The 22168-nt window shown below is 49.5% G+C and overlaps 1 protein-coding gene across 1 annotated transcript; it reads right to left on the reverse strand.

The window, feature by feature from the left end:
• Nucleotides 1-3225: 3225 nt before the first annotated feature.
• On the reverse strand, nt 3226-5715 carry LOC127342842 (ABC transporter G family member 1-like). Its single transcript, XM_051368861.2, has one exon. The coding sequence runs from the start codon at nt 5452-5454 to the stop codon at nt 3379-3381; it is 2076 nt and encodes a 691-aa protein (XP_051224821.1). The 5' UTR covers nt 5455-5715; the 3' UTR covers nt 3226-3378.
• Nucleotides 5716-22168: the final 16453 nt, after the last annotated feature.

Below are 22168 nucleotides of genomic sequence, written 5' to 3' on the forward strand. Positions count from 1 at the left end.
ACTCCCTCGTCCTCCTTGTTAGAGCTCTTGTCATCATGTTCTCCACCTTCATCGGAGGAATACTCCTCACGGATGATGAATGCTTTAGGCTTCTTGGTGAAGGAGACCTTGGTGTCACCAAGCTTGGAGGAGAACTTGGACAGGCGCTTGGAGAAGGTTTCAACCCCATGTTGGATCCATCAGGATCTTTCATAGGGAAGTCGTACTCCGTAAAGGTTTCAACCCCATGTTGGGTCCATCGAGATCTTTGTCTTGGTTCTCTGTGGGGTGGAGGGAGTGGGAGGACAGACTACCATTACCATTAATATAGACACTGCCAAGTTCTTCGGAAATGGGCAAGAGGTGCGTCAGGGTGACCCACTTTCCTCCACCATATGTTTAACTACAAAGAACTAATTATATGGTTGACACCATGGACGTGATGCTAGATACGGCAAAGCAGCAGGTCATACTCGTGGGGTGATCCCTCACCTTATCGCGGAAGGAGTGTACAAAACTTTCAAACCTCCGAAATGTTTCAGAGTTTGTCATCTGGGCTACTAGGAACTTGTTGTAAGGTTAACCTCGCCTGTGCTGTACGTCATGGACACAGATGGTGATGGATGCCGTTGTTTATATGACGAGAATACAGGGATTGGTTATACGTCCGTCTGCTTACAACCGTGTGTGGTTAATTATATGGTCCTCACTATGCGTGCAGGTGCATCCGTAGGCGTGTGCTTAATTAGTATGTCGATCTACACGTGCATATGTAACAACGCTGGCATCTACAACTCTTGTAAAGAAATAAAGATAATTAATCTTGCAGAACCGAGCATCAATAGCATAATATCCACTTGCAGGGATGCAGAAAAGACCATCAAGATCAGGACACAGTTGCTGGTACAAAAATATTCCACCCAAGTTTCTTCAGTGTGACCCTTCTGAAACCAAGAAAACTAAACACCCATTATGTTTGGTTGCAGGGGCCATATCAGAGGCAAGGTCTTGATCAGAGGTAGCCCAAACACTCGAGCAAGCATGGCACGGCCAATGGCAGCTCGTCCTCGAAACGTGATGAGATGAGATGTATGATGGAAAGAAAAGGTTGATAGGTAGGTAGGCAGATAGATGATATCTGATCACGATTTCCATCTGCCTTGGCATCTTGTAACCTATCCTCGCATTTTCTTGTGAGTTCAGACCAAACCTGCAGCCAGTTCGGTCTGAAGCATATGCATGCCTCGTGTTTGACTTGGATGTGTAATTAGATGCCAAATGAGACACTGGTCTCGCAGCGTTGCCATCAGGAAAGGTATTTGACCACACACCTGTACACGTACGCGCCTGGATCAGTACATGCCGGTATAAGATAGCTACGGTTGCAGTCCTTGCCAAATTTCCGAGAAAAACACTTTTCAGGTTTTTCACTTTCAAGAGAAGTTGCATATAGGGTTGAAACTGAGAAAAATGTCGCCGGATAGTTAGATTGCTTCTTTATTCCTGCTATTTTTTTAGTTGCAACTAAAATTCAATGATATCAACTGCATAGTTTAAAATAGCCGGCTATAGCCGGGCTATAGCCCGCTATAGCCTTTCCCGTATGGTGCGGCTAACTGCATTAGTCCGCTAAAAGGTGTCAAAATCCTTAAATAGCCGGCTATAGCCAGGCTAGATCTGTTTTGCGAGGCCGCGGCTATATTCTGTAGCCGGCTATTTTAAACATCATCTGACTAGTAATTCAACTAAGAGTGAGTGAATTCTACTTGACAATAATTACTCTATTAAGTGATGATGATTTGTCTAGATTATACCTTTTAGATGGTGTGGACCTTTGTGTTCTGATGTGTGTCTATTGAGCAAGGTATGAGGTGATGACTAGGGTTCAAAAATATCAGGATGGCGACGAGGAAGGGAGCAAATGGATACAAAAAAAAAATGTAGACATAGTCTTGATAACACCCTCGGATAACATTTGTTCGCACCACATCAATGTAACATGCCGTTACTATCGAACAAAAACAAGCAAAATGCTGAACTAGAATAATAATGTGTTTAAAGTCTCCTAGCTTGCATATTTCAGTAGAAGTTTCACTAAATGAGATAATATGTGTCACAAATGCACAACTACAATGTAAAAAGTGGAAATCTGAGTTAACCGAGAATTAAAACAATTTTGAGTTAACATATATTTAAGTTAATTCTGAGTTCACGGAGAATTAGTCACTCCCAAAGTTTGTAGATGATCTGTGGTGAGATTCTACAAGTTTGGTGTGCGGCGAGAACCAACTTGAGGTTGGGTGGTTAGGAGGGTGGTTGTACCCCCAGCCCACCAGAGTTCAAACCCCAGGTTTGACATCTGTGTGTCTCATAAAGGCGGAATATTCATTAAGTGGGAGGCGACGTTCCCGTCGACAGCGAGGCGCCTGTGGTGACTTCGTCAATTTCAAGATCCAATCCGCCGGCTCAGTCTTCCGGAGGTGCTCATAGGGGTAGGGTGTGCGTGTGTGCGTTCATAGGGGTGAGTGTATGCGTGTGTATGTGAGCGCCTGCGTTTGTACTGTGTTTCTCAAAAAAAAAAAAAGTTTGGTGTGCGGCGTTTGCCTAATTTGATGAAGTACTTCCGATGTTCTTGCCAAATTTATGAGAAAACAATGTTCAGTTTTTCACTGTCAAAAGAAACAGACTACTACTAGTAAATATCTGCATGTCAGAATTTGTTTTATATAATTTCTGGTGGGTTTCTAGAAGTTTGGTGTGCGGCGTTTGCCTAATATGATGAGGTACACCCAATGTTCTCGCCTTCCCCTGACGATCTATTGCAGATTTCACCAACTGATTCAGATCAAACCAGAGGAGGTTGTCTGGAAAGTTCACAGGTGTGGTTAAGATAATGCAACAGCTGGGTAATGCCAAATTGGCTGGTGCCCAACAGATTGAGAATTGTGGTTCATTAGATTATGAATTCAGTAGGAAATGAGTTGAAGTGTGTGAGTTTTGCAGTCAAGCAATTTTATAGTGGAAAAATGAGGTCTTTGGACACATGTCTCTATCTTGCACTCTTACTCTGACCATCCAGTAAGCAAAAGCACCTGAGCATGATTGTATATTCCCCGCTTGGATACTGCACGTACGTATGAATTTAAAAGAATTTTGTAGGAGATAAGCATAAGGAAACATTGCAGCTGAACATCATTTATGGAGCAACAGTTTAGCACCTGAATGGATGTAGCACCATGTTCCGTGTACAGCAAACTGAATAAATTTCATATACAGTAGTACATTAATCGTAGTACAGTACATTTTCTTGTCATGAACCAAAAAGTAAAAGGAATTAATAACATCATGGGTACTACTATGTCTCGATTGATTGATCGAGCTTTACTACGTACGAGCTATCTACTTCCTCTTGTTCTTGCTGCCGACGAGCAGCACGACGTAGAAGAGTGCCCTGAAGAAGAAGCCGAACCCGGCGGTGACGAGGAGGCACATCCACTTGCCGAGGTCCGTGACGGCCTGCTGCTTGAGCACGTCGGCGCCGGTGACGACGCAGGTCTGGGCCGTCATGTGCGTGCCGAGCGTGTTGCCGATGGCGTGGAGCACCTTCATCTTGACCGCCTCCGACATGCCGGCGATGGGCGTCCCTTCGAACATCTCGATCCCGCGTGCGAAGCACCGCGACGCGTCGCTGAACTCGTTCTGCAGCACCGCCTGGTACGGGTACTTGACCAGCGACATGTAGTGGAACCAGATCCAGTAGTCGGGGATCCTGTCGCGGTTGATGAAGAAGCCCGAGAAGAGCAGGAAGTAGGCTAGGATGGCCACCACCACCGTGTACCCCAGCATCACGTGCGGCACCACCGCGGACAGGAAGGTCACGAACCCGCTTCCCGCCCAGAGGGACGCGAGGATGATGAGCGAGAAGAACATGAACGACGAGCCGCCGCCGGCGAGCCCCACGGCGAAGAACGTGGTGACCGCGAAGGCTAAAGACAGGACGACCAGCGGCGGGAAGGACACGACGGCGTTGGCCAGCACGTAGGAGATGCGGCGGTACGCGTTGTGCGCCGTCTCGCGCAGGTAGATGTGCCGCTCCTGCACGAACACCGGCAGCGCGTCCGCGCACACGTAGAACATGGTGGACATGCCCATCGCGAAGAACCCGAACCGCTCCTGCACGCCCTTGGGCGTGTCGTCCAGGTGCAGGAAGATGGTGGCCAGGATGAGGCCCGTCACCATGATGGTGCCGAGGCGCAGGCCGAAGAGCTCCGGCATGCGCCGCGTGTTGGTGAAGGAGCGCTTGATCAGCACCCACACCTCCACGGGCAGCGGGTTGGCGTACGTGGGCACGGACGCCGCCGCTGTGCCCGTGCCGCTTCCGGCGACCAGCTTCCCGCGCGACACGCTCTCGGCGATGGCCATCTCGAGCGTGAGCGGGGAGGGCGGCCTCTTGTTGTTGTTGGTGGTGATGAGCTTCTGCGTGGCCTGCCACCCGGCGTTGAAGTCGGCGAGGGGCTTCGCGCCGTCGGGCGAGCTGCCCTCGAGCTCCCGGATGGTGTCGAGCGCGAACTCGGCGGGGTTCTCGTTGTCCGGGATGGGCGTGCCGAACTCGGAGAAGAAGGGCTTGAGGCCCGCGGGAGTGCCGGCGTACACGGTGCGTCCGCGGGAGAGCAGCAGGAGGCGGCCGAGGATGCCGAGGATCCGGGAGCTGGGCTGGTGGATGGTCATCACCACGACGCTGCCGCTGCGGGCGATGGTGCGGAGCACCTGGACGACCATGAAGGCGCTGGCGGAGTCGAGCCCGGAGGTGGGCTCGTCGAGGAAGAGCAGGATGGGGTCGTGGATGATGTCGGTGCCGATGGACACGCGTCGGCGCTCGCCGCCGGAGACCCCGCGGTGGCCCTCGTCGCCGATGACGGTGTCTGCGGCGTTGGCGAGGCCGAGCTGGCCGATGAGCGCGTCGACGCGGTCGCGCTTGGCGGCCGGGGAGAGCGCGCGCGAGAGGCGGAACTCGGCGGCGAAGAGCAGGGTCTCCCGCACCGTGAGCATCGGGTAGAGGAGGTCATCCTGCATGACGTAGGCGGAGATGGCGCGGAGGCGGCGGCCCTGGAGGGGCTCGCCGTTGAGCGTGACGGCGCCGCCGAGGCTGCCGCGGGCGACGCGGCCCGCGAGCGCGTCGACGAGGGTGGACTTGCCGGAGCCGCTGGCGCCCATGACGGCGAAGAGCTCGCCCTCGCGGGCCTCGCCGGAGACGCCGGCGAGGAGGGCCTTCATGTTGGAGGGCAGCGTGTCGGAGGAGGCGAGGCGGTTGCTGGCGCGGGAGGGGAGGCAGCCGCGCAGGCCGTCCTGGCGCTTGCGGACGCTGTAGGAGAGGTCGGTGAAGGAGAGGACGTAGGGCACGGGCGGGGAGACGGGCATGAGGTCCCGGTCCTCATCGGCGCCGACGTCGACGGCGATGTGGCCGGAGTTCGACATGCGATCGGTCAGGGCCGGCGTCGATCGCTCGCGAGATCGAAGAGGACTCCACAGAGATTTTGGTGTGCAGACAAGAAACTCGGCTGTGTTTGTTGTGTGTCGTCGTGCTTGGTGTGGAGTGCGCTGCCTGCCCCGGCCGTGTCCAGCTTATATAGCCTGTCTCAGCAAAATTCCTAGTTGGGCGGCAGCGAAACGGTCCGATTTCGGATCCGAGTTGGTTCCTGGTTGCGCGCGGGCGATGGCGTGGAGAGCGTGAGGCGGGTTACTTGCCACGCCACCCCTCCAAACTCGCGAATTTTTTTTAAATAATACGAATTTTTTATTTAATTCTATGAATAGCGCGCGTTTTTAATTTTTTCCCAAAGTGTGACTCGGTCGGCCTGTAGTAGGCCGATCGGCCGGTAGCAAACCGACTGGGTGTCGGCTTTCGAGGTGGAGCAGTCTCGACTCGTTGGTCGATAGTGACCAATTGGACCGCTAGTGCCCAATCGGCTGCTACAAACCAATTGGCTTTCTACTGCCCAATTAGTTGTATGGATTTATTTTCTTCATTCGCACGACACGCTTAGGGTTAGGAGAGTACTGATACATAGTTCATACATAAAGTCTGATACATAATGCATACATAAATATCTGATACATAGCATACATAAATATCTGAGATTATGGACGGCGTCTAGGGTTTCGTGGGGGCGGCGTAGCACGGGGTGTCCAACCGAACCTGTCCGGAGCCCTGGTTATGCGAGCAGGGATCCAGGAACCGGACTCGGGGTCGTACTGTGTCTCCTGTGTGGGCTCTGGTGGAGGAGTCTGCATACCGACATAGTTCTCATTGTGTCTTTGTAATACTCCATGTGCTCGGGATCCCGATCACTAGCTCCCCATGAAGGATTGGACGCAGCAGTGTTGCGTGTATCCCGTGCCACGAAACATAAGTGATGTCAAACTAAGTGGAGTATAGTTTATATGGAACACAATATATAGAATACTACATACCCCGTGTGTATCCTGCTCCTCCCATGAAAGGGGCTTGCTGCGCTGCCACTGGTCGAAAGCGACTTGCCGCGATAGTACCGCAAGTCGTCGAAGGAAGGAGTGTGATGCTGCTGCCAGACGAACCTCTGCTGGTCGGGAGGTGGTGGTGCAGGTGTCGCCGTCGGCGTGAGACGAGGCCGTGATCCGTGTTGCCGGTGCCGATAGTCGTCGACGGAAGGAGTGTCTGCTGCCACGACGAACCTCTGCCCGGCCAGGAGGCGGTGGTGCAGGTGTCACGGTCGGTGTGAGATGTGGCCGTCGCCGCTCGTGTGGAGGGTCGCGGTGGAAGGAGGTGGTCTTGAACGACGTCGGAACTACGGCTGCACGTGATAGCCGAGTAGATCCCGCGTAGCTTGTCCTCGAGTCGTCTCAACCATGACACATGTTGGTCACGCCGCAGAAGAGGCGCACCGGACACTTGACGTGTGTACCGAGCGACTTCATCTGTAAGTCTGCGATCAGTGACCACGAAAAATGATGGTAGCATATAAATCGTAGAACCCAATAGATAAAAGACAAGTATGATGGTGGAATAGAAAGTTATACGTACCGCATCTTGTCGACTACCGGCCGTGGACTGAATCGGGTACATATCGTGCATAGACGCAGTGGCGCCTCAATTTGGATCGATCGAGTGGATGAGGCGCACTCGCGTGGCTGCGGTGTACCTCTGCAGAGATATGCGTCAAACTCCTGTGGGTCAAACCGCTCATCGTTCGGCCAGACGTGTGTTGTCGCGCCATCCCACTCAGCAACATACGAGCCAACGCGCTGAAGCCACCATGTCGAGGAGTGGCTAGTACCCTTCCTGTTGTACCTGCAGAAAATAATTGTGTCGGTTAGCCGAACCATGATGAACAATCTTAAACTTAGCGATGCTCGTAACTTACTTGTGGACGTAGGCGGGAGAGGCGCTATCGGTGGTGGAGGATCGACCGGCTGCCGAGAGCCGAACTGCCTCATGATCCTCTCGCTGGGACATTATCTCAACGGACACATCGAAGATGATCTTCGATCGTGTCATCCAAGACGCACAATCTCTATAGCGAGAGGTTAGAGATCCCGCCGGGGTACCTTGCATGCACGGCGGCGGCCATATAGGGCTGCCGGATCACCGCCCTATCATCGAGCACGTCGAACTGCTCGGTGAACGCAGGGTAACGATTCACGACCTGGTCGCGAGCAAATCGTCTCTGCGAAGAGAAATAGTCGATACTCGTGTAAAGCCGTAAATTACGAAAGAACTATGTTGTACGGTCTACATACCTCGCGACGTGTCCAAAGTATGCCGAAAGTAGGCATGTCGATGTGGTCGGATCAGCCAACTCGTTTGCCCCGAAAGGGCGCTCGGCATCTATGTACGGCCGACCAATCGGGAACCTCTCCCAGGGACCACGATTTGCAAGAACAGTGGGCAGCCAAGAAGCCCAGGACTTGGGAGAGACAAGTGTACAAGCATTGCACAAACCTCGGTATGTGGGTTGCTAAAACCGCGGAACCCCAACTCCGCCGTATGATGTCGTCGGCGGTTTGTGCCTCTGCTATCTCGAGTGCAATGGGGATGAAGCGCTCGTTGATGGTGGTCGATGGTTCTCTCGTGAACATGACCTTCCCAAGCGACCACAATATGTACGCCTCGAGACTCCTAGTGATTTGTGCCTCACTCATCGGCGGTGTGAATCGTGAAACCTAGAACCATGAAAAAAAGATGTTAGTTATAACAACGCAATAACCATAAATAAATTTGTTATAACAATGGTTACCTCGAAGTTCGGTAACCGGTCGGACTTTGGACCGTGGTCCTCACGGAGAAACTCGATCCGGCCCGCACGAGTTCCCTCAAAACGTGCAGGCATTTCTTGATCCCAAAGCACTGGTTCTGCCAGTGGGCCTATGGGCTGACCCGCCAACGGTAGGCCCAGTAAGAAAGACACGTCCTGGAGAGTAGGGGCCATCTCTCCCCATCGAAAGTGGAACGTGTGTGTCTCGGGCCTCCACCGATCCACCAGGCTGGTCAGTAGGGAGTGGTCCTGCTGAAGGCGCTTGATCGGTGTGCCTACTCGCTCACCGATGACCTCTGACCTAGTGGCCTCAACCAACCGTGCAAAAGGTAGAAGTCCAGCCCACTTCAACCTACAAAATCATATAAGAATCCAATTAGTATGTGTCAGTACTTCAAATTGAATATACCAAATAAATCCCACATACCTCTGAACCCAACCGGGGTGTATACGCAATTTTGATTACCCCCGCGTGTCACCATTGGTGACAAGCTATTAGGGTTGGCCTCTAGCTTGGCCGCACGGTGCGCCCTCTCAATGTCCCTATTGAGCAATGATCTTCCTGCCATTTCTGCAAACAACAAAACAGTCGTTATTACTCATTACAAATGATAACATAACACAGATATAAATTATTGTAACGTACATGACCATAATTTCACATTTGAAATTGCAAAGTAGTTCCATACTTATTACAAATTCATTGTTCAGTACATAAATTCAAGTAACATTGTTTCACATTTGAAATTGCAAAGTAGTTCCATACTTATTACAAATTCATTGTTCAGTACATAAATTCAAGTAACATAGTTTCACATTTGAAATTGCAAATAAGTTCCAAAGTAGCGCCTCGCCGCCTAGTTTCTTCCCCTCCCGCGACGTCCCCTTCTACCTCGCTGCCCCCTTCTGGGGGGCCAATGCCGAAGGTTGTACAATTAGTGTCCCAATGGCCAAATTGATTGCATAGGAAACATTGTCTCGTTGGCCCTCCAGCTTCAGATTCATCCATATCATTCCGGATGCGCAGCTGCGATGGCCGTCTACCGATGCCTCGTCCTCGGTAGCGTTGGGTTTGGGATATATCGCCTTTCACCAGGGTTTACAAAGTGTTGAAATTTCCCATTGACCGAAATCCTTCCAGCTCACCGGTCCAGGTGTTGAGCACGGCCTCCTTCAGATAATACGGAGAGACGAACGAGATTTCCGACATCCCCAGGACACCACAAACAGCTAACACATGTGAGCAAGGAAGATGAAGCAACTTTGGTTTGTTGCATGTGCACTCGCAAGTTGGCCATTCTTCATTGCCAATTTTCACATCATGTGTTCGCTGCGGATTCCCACACCCGAACCTATCTGTAGGTAAGCGGACTTCGTACCTTCTTTCCACATTACCAATTTGAACAACGGCGAGATGCTTAGCTTTCTCCTTCTTCTTATGCATGTACTCCATAATCTTTGAACAATATGGTGTGGCTGGTACATTCTCCATGTGCATCCGAGCCTTCTCACGTCTCTCTCGTAATATTTAATCGTGCCCATGAAAATACCCTCTACTATAGTTGTAAGTGGCAAAGCTCTGTTGCCTCTCAAAGACAAAGTTATACGACTGCGAGGTTGGTTGTCATGACGCCGTATCTAGCTCCATGTGTGTCGTGCAACAAAGACCACCTCTCTGTAGGCTCATGCTCTATCCTTGCTCAAAGTTTTTAATACGCCTTCCACTGCCTTCTCCTTGTTCCGGCGGGTCAAATCCGGGCAAGTCGCACAGAACCTTCGGGTGCCTCATAAACCGGTGCTTCTACCATTTGTTGTTCCTGCTTGCAATCGCTGCATATGTCTTGCTATGTTTGCATCTCGAGCTCCTTTCCTCTGCACAACTAGTTTCTTCGTTAACTCCTGCACTTTGCTACGCAAAAAATTATACTTCCACTGCTGGTTCTGGATGCACAACCGCTTGAAGACATTCATAAGGGGCTTGTTCCTGAATTGTGTGTAAAAATTGGCCCCCAGGTGGCGCATGCACCAACGGCTCTCAATGTCAATCCATGGCGTTTCTTGCCCAGGCTCTTTCAGTGTCTTAATAGCTTTCAGTATACCCGCATGCCTCGTCATGAAGGATGCAAACATTCGGCTTGTCCTTTACAATTGAAATCTTCAAGCGCACGAAAAACCATAACCGACTTTCGGTGTTCTCACTCTCCACGAAAGCAAAAGCGAGTGGCACGATTTGATTGTTTCCGTCCATTCCAATGGCGGTTAAGATTTGACCCTTATCTTGACGATCGAAACGTGCCGTCGACACATAACACGGGTCGACGATGTACGAATGATTCGATGCATACACCGAACGAGAAATAGACTCTATGCAGAACCCCGTAAGATGGGTACTCCGGCAAAAACATGTCCTGGATGTTCACATATGTGTACGGATTCCTCGCTGCGGCGTCTGCGACAAGCAGACAACGGCGTCGTATGCGTCTCGAAACGAACCAAACCTCATCTCCATCGCCCTCGCTTAGCCCTCCAAGCCTTGCCATAAGATATGGTGTAAAAATGATGCTTCTTAACATTCTTACGGATGGCGTTTACTCTCATGGCTTGCCCTTCCACTATTTCGGTGTACAACGGCCGAGCTATGAGATTAGACGACAAAGTTGCAATGATCATTGAGGATACTTGCAAGCTCACAACTATGTGCCACAAAGTCGCTCACACGCCATGTTGTGTCATACTTAGGAACATACCCATGCACCCTTCCGGGACAATTGATGTCCACACATTCCATCGTCGGAATTTTCCGGATGACACGGTTGTTCTCAAATTTGCCTCGACTCACCATTGCCCACTTCATTATTGCATCCTGCATATGTCGCTTCGACGGAAACATGGCCCCTACGGCGACATTGTTACAGTGATACTCCAGTTAGAATCAAGACCATCGTTGATTGTCATTGCGAGCATTTAAAAGTTATGATTCCATCTGCACGGAATAGGCACCTCCTCCCCATCATCGGACTCATCGGAATCATCGGCATCACTTTCACCTTACTGTATCTTCCTCTTCCATCTGGTTCTGTTGTATCCATTTTCTTCGTCACCATCAACCTCACCGTCTTCTCCACCGTAACCATCACCCTGGCCGATATAAACATCTTCCGCATGGCTGCTCTGTTCGGGCTCGTAACCGCCGCCACCGCCGGGTGCTTCCTTGCTCCGGCCTGATTCGTAACCACCTCCTCCATCAGAACCGCCTTCGGGAGGCGCTACCTCCTTCTCCACCGGAAGAACTAATGCCACGGGTTAGTTCCTCTCCTTTCAGCCCCTTTTAACCAGCTCACCCACTTAGAGGTATCATCTACAGGCCTCGGATACCACGAAATGTTTGATATCGACTTAGTCCACAATGCATGCACACCCACCGTGTGCACTTCGAGATTAAGCCCGAAACGATTCTCACAACCAGTCCTTCACTGCTCAATTGTCCATGTTCTAGGAGCAGTCATATTCATCTCTACTGATTTGAACTCACTCGAGATCAACTCCCATTTCATTTGATCGGACACTACCCATACCATAGTAAAATACTATCTTCACTACATCTGTCATCTTTGCTCACCTAAAAAAATTCCATCCGCGTCAACTACTAAAACCAGCCCACATAAATACACTAACACTAAAACCAGCCCACATTAACCTACGACGTTAACACTACTATGCAAAGATTAGGATTTACCCTTGTAGCGTGAGCAGCCTCTCCAAGCGTAGCAAAGACGAGCAAGACGAACAAAGACGCGGCACCTCGGCGCCACCACGAACCAAAGAAAGACTCAGCCCCTTACACCACCACCAACCTCCACCACTTCATCACCATTGCTGCTAAACAACACCACCAATCCTCTCCAAAACCTAACCCATCTGTAGATCGAGCTTCCCTCAACTAATAGCGACAAAATGTTGAAGTTTTATTGGCTAAATCACTAGGGATCTGTAAAATATGCTTTGAAGTTTTCGAGCTGTTCTTGTGCAACCAGGGAAGAAAGCATGCGAAAGAGAGAATGGAAGAAGAGAGGAGAGAGGAGGAAGAAGACAGAAGAAAGAAGAAAGAAGAAAATGGGCCGGGGGAGCGTCGCGACTGCGCGTGGCCGGCCGACCCGACGCGACGTGTGCATGCGCAAGCCCCAGTATGGCTGCTTCAGTCCGATCGGACAGCGATCCGACGGGGTCGGTCTGCGCATCGCTGGCGCTCGGCTTTAATCGGCTGCGGCCGATCGGCTTTCTTGTCATCCGACCGAGTCACACTTTTGGAAAATTTTAAAAACGCGCGCTATTCGTGGAATTAAATAAAAAATTCGTATTATTTAAAAAAAATTCGCTCCAAACTCCGTGTTAGCCTCCCCCTCACTGACCAACTAACCTACGCTGCCAGCCAGAGTTAATTTTCGCTTTTATGATGGAGAGTGCTGAGGATCCTCCGGATGCTGCAAACTCCCCAGCCTCCGGGTCCTCCACCGTTGGATCAAACGAATTTGAACCGTTAGATCAACTTCTGTGTTCAGTTTTGTCTCAAAATCCCACTTTTGCTTCATTGAAGCAAAAAAAAAAACCCGCTTTTGCTTCATTGAAGCAAAAAACGGTTCGACTAAAAACCGAAGACTTGTTCAGACTTTGCTTCGTTGCAGCAAAAACCTTCCGCTTTTGCATCATTGAAGCAAAAAAGCGATTCGTCTAGAAATAAAAAAAAACTAGCCAGAGACATACCCTGCAGAAAACCCTCGTAGCAAAAAATTATATGAAAGTATCAGAACCACGTAACATTTGTATCACAAAAATAAACAACTATAGCACCGTGAAACTCCTCGCCGGCGCACCACCAGCAGTATTCTAACTCCGGATGGTAGCACCATCACTTTCTTGCAGCTCCGCCACTGACTGGTGGTAGCACCATCGCGCTAACCATAGCGGCACCGCCTCCACCTGATAGTAGCGTCGTTGCTTTCCTATGGCAGCACCGCCGCCGGCCGCGCCGCCTTGCAGCACCACCGCCACCGTCGGGCGCGCCGCCTTGCAGCACCACCATTGCCGATCGCACAGCCTTGCAGCAGCGGTCCCAGCGCCGCATCATGTCACGCCGCCTTGCAGCACCATCGCCGCTGGTCGCAGCATCCGCCTTGCACGCCTTGCAGCAGCGCTAGCGGCGGCTTGCAGCTCCCGTGTTGACCGGTTGCAGCTCCGTCGCCGACGCCTTGCATCTCCTGTCCTTTGCAGCCCCGGTGCTGGCCCCTCGCAGCAATAGACGATGCTCCTTGCAGCTCCGCCCGGCGGCAGCTTGCAGCTCCCGTGTTTACCGGTTGCAGCTCCACCGTCGACGCCTTGCAACTTCGGTGGTAGGATGTCATACCATCATTGAAGCAAAAATCGGTTCGTTTAGGATAAAAAAGAAAAAAACTTGCCGATGAAAGGGACTCGCTGGAGACTCGCCAGACATAGACCTCGCCGGAGACATTGCCAGAGACCTCGTAGCAATTGTAGCAGCACCAAATAGCATGTCTACTCCGCCCACCATGAATGCCTAGCTCCTTGCAGCACCGTCGAACGCTCCTGGTAGCATCGACACCCACCTATGGAAGCATCTCTGCTAGATCATAGCAGCACCGCCGGCCATGGCTAGTAGCACCACTGCGCACTGGTGGATGCGCCGTCGTCAGCCTATGGCAGCACTGCCGCGTACCGGTAAAAGCGCCATCGTCCACCTATGGCACCACCGCTTCACTGGCAACATCGTCGGCCCGCAAGCAACATTCATGAGTGGCCTTTGCAGCACCCGATACCGGCCTTTGCAGATCTGACGGCCAGCCTTTGCAGCTTTTCTCACCGCGCCGTTGCACTGACGACTGACGCTCAACGCAACGCCATCGTGCTAAATGCGACGAAGCATCGTTGGTGAAGTTGTTCCTTGCAACACTGATGGGAGCATCATCGGTCACTTATGGGAGCATCGGCAACCACCAACGGAAGCAGGCTGCAGTGGAAGTTGTTAGGCGGTGGCCTGAGGTCGGGTCACCGAAGCTGCACCTAGGACCGGCTGCGCGAGGGACGCTACTGCTCAATAGCCCTGGTACTTCCCGTCGAGGCCTAGCACCAGCAACCGCCACTCCAAAACGCCCTGCTCCGGCCACTCCCTATTATCATGGCTTCCAACGACAACATGGCTGAGCGGGACCAGCACTGCCGAGCTCTATCTAGACGAGCGCTCTGCACCGGGGGTGGGCTTGGGCCGGCGGTGTGCGGGGAACGAGGCTAGTCGGCCACTGGAAACAAGGCTAGCATCCATGCCATCGGCAACGGTGGCGGGTGGCTAGCGTGGCGGCGGCGCACCATCACCACAGAGGAGGCTGTCGCGGAGCTCGACGCGCCGGTGGAGCTCGCGCTGGGCGAACGAGGGCGCGGCGGCGCCGACGAGTGGTGTACAGCAGAAGGGGACGCATCCGGCTTAGATGTGTGGTGTTCAACGGCGTGCTAACGAATGCGGGTGTGCGGCGTAGCAGTCTCCGATTGAGTCCCAATAATTTGCAGAGCCGCCAGCAGCACCGCCGTGCCACCTTGGAGCATCATCACCATGCCATGACACTATGAAAGCACCACCATGCCACCTTGGTAGTAAAGAATGTCGTGATGTGGCAGCACGCACCTTTCAACCCTACGGTAGCATCGCCGCCAAACCTTTGTAGCAACATCATCCGCCATTGGTAGCTATGCCGCCGTACCTTTGCAGCATCATCCGCCATTGGTAGCCAGCATCCTTGTAGCAACACTACCGTGTCGCCAGCGATGTCGACTCCGGCTTGCAGCAGCACCCCTCACTTGCAGCTCCACCGCCCACTCCTAGTAGCACGGCCGCCCGCCCCTTGTAGAACTTGCTCCTGCCGCCCGAGCAGTGCCGACCTGCCATCGCAGGGAGTTGCAGGCGGGTTCCCCCGCGTAGTTCGTTAACGACGGTGTTGTGAGAGCACTGCAACAGCGGGAGGCACTGGTGGCGGCGGTTGTGGGCCGGTGGCGAGGCTAAGCAGCGGGGCCGCGGGGGTGCGCAGATCGAGCCGAGCTTGGGGGCGACGAAGCTTGGCCGCGCAGGAGCCATGGTGATTTGGGGACGTCGAGAGGCTTGGCGGCTACCGCAGGAGGAGGTCAGGGGAGACAGCGGCTGAGCACAGGGGAGGCGGAGCTTTGCGTGGCAGCGGACTAGGGCGCGGGAGCTGCAGGGGAGGCGGCCGGCGACGAGGGCGCGGCGGTAGCCGGCCGGCAGCGGAGGAACTCCCGTAGAGAAGATAAGATTAAGATAGAAGAGATAGAAAAAAAAACAGGTGGTGTGGGGCCCACACATGTGGAGCTGTCTCAGGCGGATGGTTCACTCGCGTGAAATCCATCGTACGGCGCAGGAGCCGGAGGTTGCTAGCAACGCAACCTCCGAAGGATACGAAGCATTCTCCTTTTATGATGTTGTGGTGATGCCTGCCGGTACGTCCGTACATATGTACGTACCTTGGTCTAGCTACTGCCGTGCTCAATCACAACTTTTCTCTACTATAACGGTAGGGGTAAAATTAATGGTTGGGCAGAAAAAAAAAACCCATATAAGTTTGATCCAAAAACACTACTTGTAAGTTTGATGGACTGCATATGTAACTCTACTAACATCTATTGTACAACATCAAGTTTATATAGCATAGAAATGCAGTTAATGATGAACCTAATGTGACTACTTTGATGTATTTCTAGCAGATTTAATTAAAATTTGAAAAAAAAATCACCAAGGACAAAATTAAGAACTTCGATTCACTTTGAGCAGAGCGAGTACAATGCTAGAAGCGGAAGGGCAACATGCGAATGTTGTTAGAACATATGGTTGTTGTTGCTTATTGCATTGAACATGTTCTCAAGATAGATTGAAGGCATGATGCTGTGGATGTTGATGGAAGATTGTCGACACGTGGAGAACTTAAGATCTAAGAGCATTGTTATCAAGTGCCCTACCATCGACAATACTCACTAAGACCTACGCGGCGAGGAGGAGGAGGAGGAGGATCACAACGCCGGAAACAACGGATCAGAAACAACGAGATATGTGGAAATTGTCATATCTCACTCTGTAATGTGGACAATCGGTGTAAAAAAAATCAACTGATTTCAAGCTATGTGTGAACAGATACATTCCATGTGGCACAAATATTGGAACTAAAATATCTCAAAACTAATTTCAAATCCTATGTAAATTGGGCTCGAAATTAATTTTACAAGAAACGAAATCAGTTCTTGAGAGCCAAACGAAAGTTAAGGCCAATCTGGGAAACGATCCTGAAATAGTAATTGGGCATGATTTATGTCCCAAACATAGGTTGATGTTTGACAAACTCTTTCTCGCGTTGATGGTTAGCACTAGACCACATGTTGGTGAAGAGCCCATTTATTCATGGAGAAGCCCAAACATATGATCATCACCATCACCGTGGCTTGATGTACACCGCTTCTTAACTGGTGTGATCTCACCATCCTATATATGGTATGTTCAACCTACATAGTATAAACTTTAGTACAAAAAGTTAGGCACTGTCTACTAGCTAACTAGTTATACATGAAATACTTAACTTAGTAATATTTGGGTTCTACATAACAATGCCACATATAGGTCATCGTCCTTCCCTCAAAAGAGTGAAGAGGGCAATGGCCCCCCACCTTGAGAAGTTTGGTTACACATTTGGAGAAAGACCGTACTTGGTGTGGTCATAACCTTATTAGTTATTACGTTTTTACATATCTCATTCCATGAGAGAGCCAGTGATTGTAATATGAGTTCCTCCTTATTTAATTTCAACTATTTTCCTCAAATAGCAAAGACATGTTTTATAGAGAAGATGTAATAGTGTCTAGATCGTTTTTGTCTGTGAATATGATTTGGTAATCTTTTATATCTAAATAGCTAGCCCCACTACATGTAATTCTCTAAACATGCAGCCTTTCCACCTCAACATCTTGCCACATCAGCAGAAGCCAGCATTCCTTCCGTTCATGCAAAGCTGTTGCGTCTACATGGTGCATGATGATCAAATGCTACCGACCAAAGCACATGCAGACCGTTACGTACTCCAGACCACATGTAGTGACAAAATAAATTAATCAAAACATAAAGTGATACACAAGTTGCAAACTAAATGATCATAGAGGCAAGAATTGACTGGAATGTAGTCATAACATGTTGCAAAACATGTGCCAAGTCGACCTAAATAAAAACATTCGCAGGAGAATATATACCACAATATTATGTTTTTCTATTGTATGCTAAAAACAATGCATGAAACCTTCAATGGCACACTAAACACTCTCAGTATTTGAGACTAATCATAATGAAAACATAATTAACAAGCTCATCATGAGAATAACATCTAGCAAGATATATAAAAATAACTATTGTTGTTGATTGTTGTGTTGTTACAGATTTGGGAGCCTCCAATTTGGTTGTGGATGTGTGCCCCAAGAAGTGTCTTGCCACACAGATTGGCAAGAACGTCCAAGTATATAAATCGATGATGTCGTCATAACAACAAAGCAAGGGTCAACCTTGATCGATGATCCGAAGGAAACATTCGACAACCTTGACAAGTTTTGCCTCAAGCTGAACCCAACAAAGTGCTCTTTTGGTGTTCCTGCAGGGGAACTTCTTGGCTTTTTGGTTTCAGCAAGAGGAATCGGGGCCAACCCAGAGAAAATCCAAGCCATCGTGACGATGCGGAAGCCAACAAAGTTGCCGGCTGAACCTTTGAGATCTACTTGCCCTCTACTTCCAACTAAATCCTAGTTTACAATCCGTAGGCATTGACAAGTTGATACCTTGTCAATTGGCGCCGTCTGTGGGAATTAGAGGCGACAAGGAGCTGATCTCGATGGCACGTACAAGATCGTCGACTTCTTCGGTGGCTGAGCGTTCGCCTAAAATTAATGGTTAGGCAAAAAAAACCATATAAGTTTGATCCAAAGCACTACTTGTAAGTTTGATGGACTCCATATATAACTGTGCTAACAACTATTGTACAACATAAAATTTGATGTCAATGCGTGATAAGGATCCAATCGATTCACCATTGAAGCAAATAAATCATTTTTAGTGGACAACAACTATCAAATATTGAGTAGGTATGATGGAACCAGAACATACTTTTCAATCTTGCTCAGAGGTGGAGCACACTTACATCACAGCAAGGTAGCTTATACAGGAATATTAAATCTGGCATATTCAAAAAAGAAGGTCAATTATATTTGCTAGTTGCGCCGTCGCCAAGCGTCTTAAGTCGTGAATATTCACGCGAGCACACGCGCTATATAGGTGTACATCTCATTCTATACTATACTATCTAGAAGACAACAAAATGCCTCCTTTATAAGGTGCTCCCAACCTACTTAGCTTAGTAAGGTGGGACTAAAAATTGCAATGCTACAACAACCACACAGTCTGACCTACTGGTTCCCCCTATTGCAACCCCTATTGGACTGAATGTTGTTCACTTGGGCCATACTACTTTAGATGCTAGTGGGCTGATGCTTATCTAGCAGGCAGAGTGTGCACTTTGTAAATTGCTTCTTCACGTGGCCGGCTGAGTATACATCTCAGTAAGAATCGCAAGAACACTACAGGAATCAGTACCAAATACTGATAACATAGATATACTACCAAATACACTATTCCTATTTATTTTCTGGCAGGAACAGGAACCCTCTTATTTCGCTTTTCCATGTACGGCATGTGAGGTCGCTCTTATGCACATGCACTCTTCATCCGACTACTCTTTTACCTTTGCCACATCCTCCTTAGTCTACAATACTTGGGTTTGCCACATCGGGAGGACCGCGAGAAAGACATCGCCCAACCCGACGTGACTCTTCTCTAGCATAACACCTCCCTCCTCCGTCCGGATGAGGCTGGTGACTATGCTGCCACCGCCACCCTCCTCCCTGCAAAAATACTAGCAAATTACTTCTAGCTAGTTTACTAGGCTTGATGCATGCATGCGCCGTGCTGGACGGGAAGGAATTGGGAAGTTAAGCATGCTAGTACCGGAGTAGTGAGAGGATGGGTGACCGAGTAAGTAATTTGACTAGAGATTAAGTGTTAGAGAGACTAAACTTGTCAAATAACTAAAATAGTAGAAATTTTGAAGAAAAAATTAAAAATAAAGATGGAGTGGAAAATAATTAGAAAAAAATTGGATAAAAAATAAACGGAATAGCCTTTAGTTCCGGTTGGTGTTACAAACCGGGAATAAAGGTCTCTCGTCCTGGCGCGCGTCCGCAGCCCACGTGGATGACCTTTTTGTCCCGGTTTGTATTTCAACGGGACTAAAGGGTAGGGCTTTTAGTCTCGATTCCGTAGTCCCGGTTGCAAAACCGGGACTAAAGACTTTAATCAGCCGGGACTAAAGACATGTTTTCTACTAGTGTTAATGGGGTCTACAACTAAGGTATTAGAAATGATGGGTCAAGTAAATGAGGGGGTAGTCGAGAGAATGACGAGTAATGGTATTACAGAACTGCCGTCCAAACTTTGAGACATCGTTGTTTTCCGAGACCAAATTGTTGCCGTGGCTTGGTTTCCCGCAAAAAGGTTGCACCGGCCCACCCACATGCCCTAACCTTTTCCTACGGATTATCATCGCGGCGATACCAGAGGCATTGCAAAGCTTTCGAAGCTAGGTATTATAAGTTTGTATGCAATACGAGTCTACACCCATGTACTAATGATTTATAGTGCACATGTAATTATAGGCATAAATTGCCACTGCAGCCGAGGAAGCTCTTGGGAAGCTAGGGTAAGTAGCTGAGCTAGGGAACGACTAGCCTGGGCAGCTTCTTGGGCTCTTCTCGAGTAACAAAATATTCCTGTATATAAAGCACTGCTAGTTTTAATTTTATATATAACCATCTTGTACAAGATTTTGCCTCAACTTGAAGCACCATTAGGTGAAATATTTTGTAATATACACTACGGGAAAACAAGGCTTTGCCTGGGTAATATACACTACGGCAAAGACTTTACCGTGCGATGCCGCACGGCAATGCCATCGATGGTAAAGGTTTCTTTGTTGTGCGCCTCTCCAACGTTGCACGGAGCCTTTTCCGTGCGACGCCTCCCGGCAAAGGTCGCTTCTTTGCCGTGTGCCAAACATGCGTACAACCTTGCCACTAGGTTAAGTGTCCGTTTATTGATAAATATACCACGCAACGCCTTTTGAGCCGAGAAGAAATCCCTTTTTTACACATTTGTCGTGCGCTTACACTAGGAAAAGGCTTGCTTTGCCGTGCGTTTGTTAAAAACACTAGGCAAAGACATGCACGACGATGCCTTTTGTGCTTTCCCGTGTGCCCAGCGCCTTTGCCGTGCAGCCTATCTTTGCCGTGCGCTATGTTGGTCCTTTTCCGTGCAGCTTTCTTTGCCGTGTGCTCTCTTCCATCGTTGCCAGGAATCGTATCTTTGTCGTGCACTCGTGTCTGTGTTTGCCGTGGCCAAAATCTTTGTCGTGCGTTTTTATGCGCACGGCGAAGAAACCTTTGTCGTGCGGGGCACACCGCAAAGATACACTGCACGGCAACGCGTGTTTTTCCCCTAGTGATAGCGCCAACTGAATTTTTTCTATAACAATAACCATAATAGCAAAAAAGAATTAACTAGTTTGGACCATTCCAAGTACTAGATAGTCTTAACTCTCAAAATTGCAAGCATTGCACACCAAAACTTGCGACTTTTGCAATTTCCACGGATTAACACGTCGACGGGCCCAAAATAAGCCGCCCTGGCCTCCAAAATAGGTCCGCGAGTTCGGAACACACAAACAACATGGGTGGGTTTTCGAGGATTAATGGGGTTGGCGACTAAAATACTACCAATGTTGGGTCAAGAAATGAGTGAGTAGTCGAGAGAAGAGGACTAATGGTATTCCGAAACTGCACAAGTGGAAAAGTCTATTTTTTCCGCCCAATCTTTGGGAACGTATTATTTTTTGGAACCAATTTGTTATCCCGCCTTGGTTTCCCACCCGTTCCCAGCATGGGCTACAACACAAGCACTTCAATAATGGGTGATGCCTGGCAAACTCAAAATTTCCAACCAAAAGTTGCACGGGCCCACTCACGCGTCCTAAAAGTTTCATACGGGCTACTATCGTGGCGATTCCAGTAGCATCGAAAAGTTCTCGAGAAGTTCCTACAGCAGAAAGTGCACTTGGTGAAGTATCCCCACATCGCATGAAATATGAGTCTATATAGTGCATTTGCAATGATAGGGGTGATTTCCACGCATTTAGAAGGTCTAGGGAAGCCGTGGGTTTCCGAAGGCATCAAGACGTTAGTTTTTCATGACACAGTACTTTTCATCGCCTTTCCAACCACTTTGGTGTACCATCATGCCGCCGGACTCTATCGCCACACGTATTGTCAGCCACCCCATGTACCTCTACCTCTCGTGTGGCACACGAGTTCAATTTTATGAGTTGATGCGCATAATAGGCATCCCAAAATGCGCGACAAAAACCACCTGGCCATCCACGCGTTGCCTTCTGATTCGCCAGGACCAAACCATCACGCATTTCCAAAAAATCGTGGACGGCGGTCTCACGGTTTGCAAGTTGTTGGAAACTATCACATATATATATACTATATATAAAAGTTGAACCTCTTTGCTGAAATCTCAGCGTTTTGGAGTTTTAGACACTGTTCATGGTAGATTTTCATCATGGTAGATTTTCATCCAATTGAAGCTAGACGCGTGGGCAATTTTGGGTCAAAGAGGTTATATACCCCATGTTTCCACGATAGCACGTTGGTCGTCCAAATAACTTTTGCCTTCTACCTGTCGG

The sequence above is a fragment of the Lolium perenne genome, chromosome 1 (assembly GCF_019359855.2).
Source record: "Lolium perenne isolate Kyuss_39 chromosome 1, Kyuss_2.0, whole genome shotgun sequence".
Taxonomy (NCBI): Eukaryota; Viridiplantae; Streptophyta; class Magnoliopsida; order Poales; family Poaceae; genus Lolium; species Lolium perenne.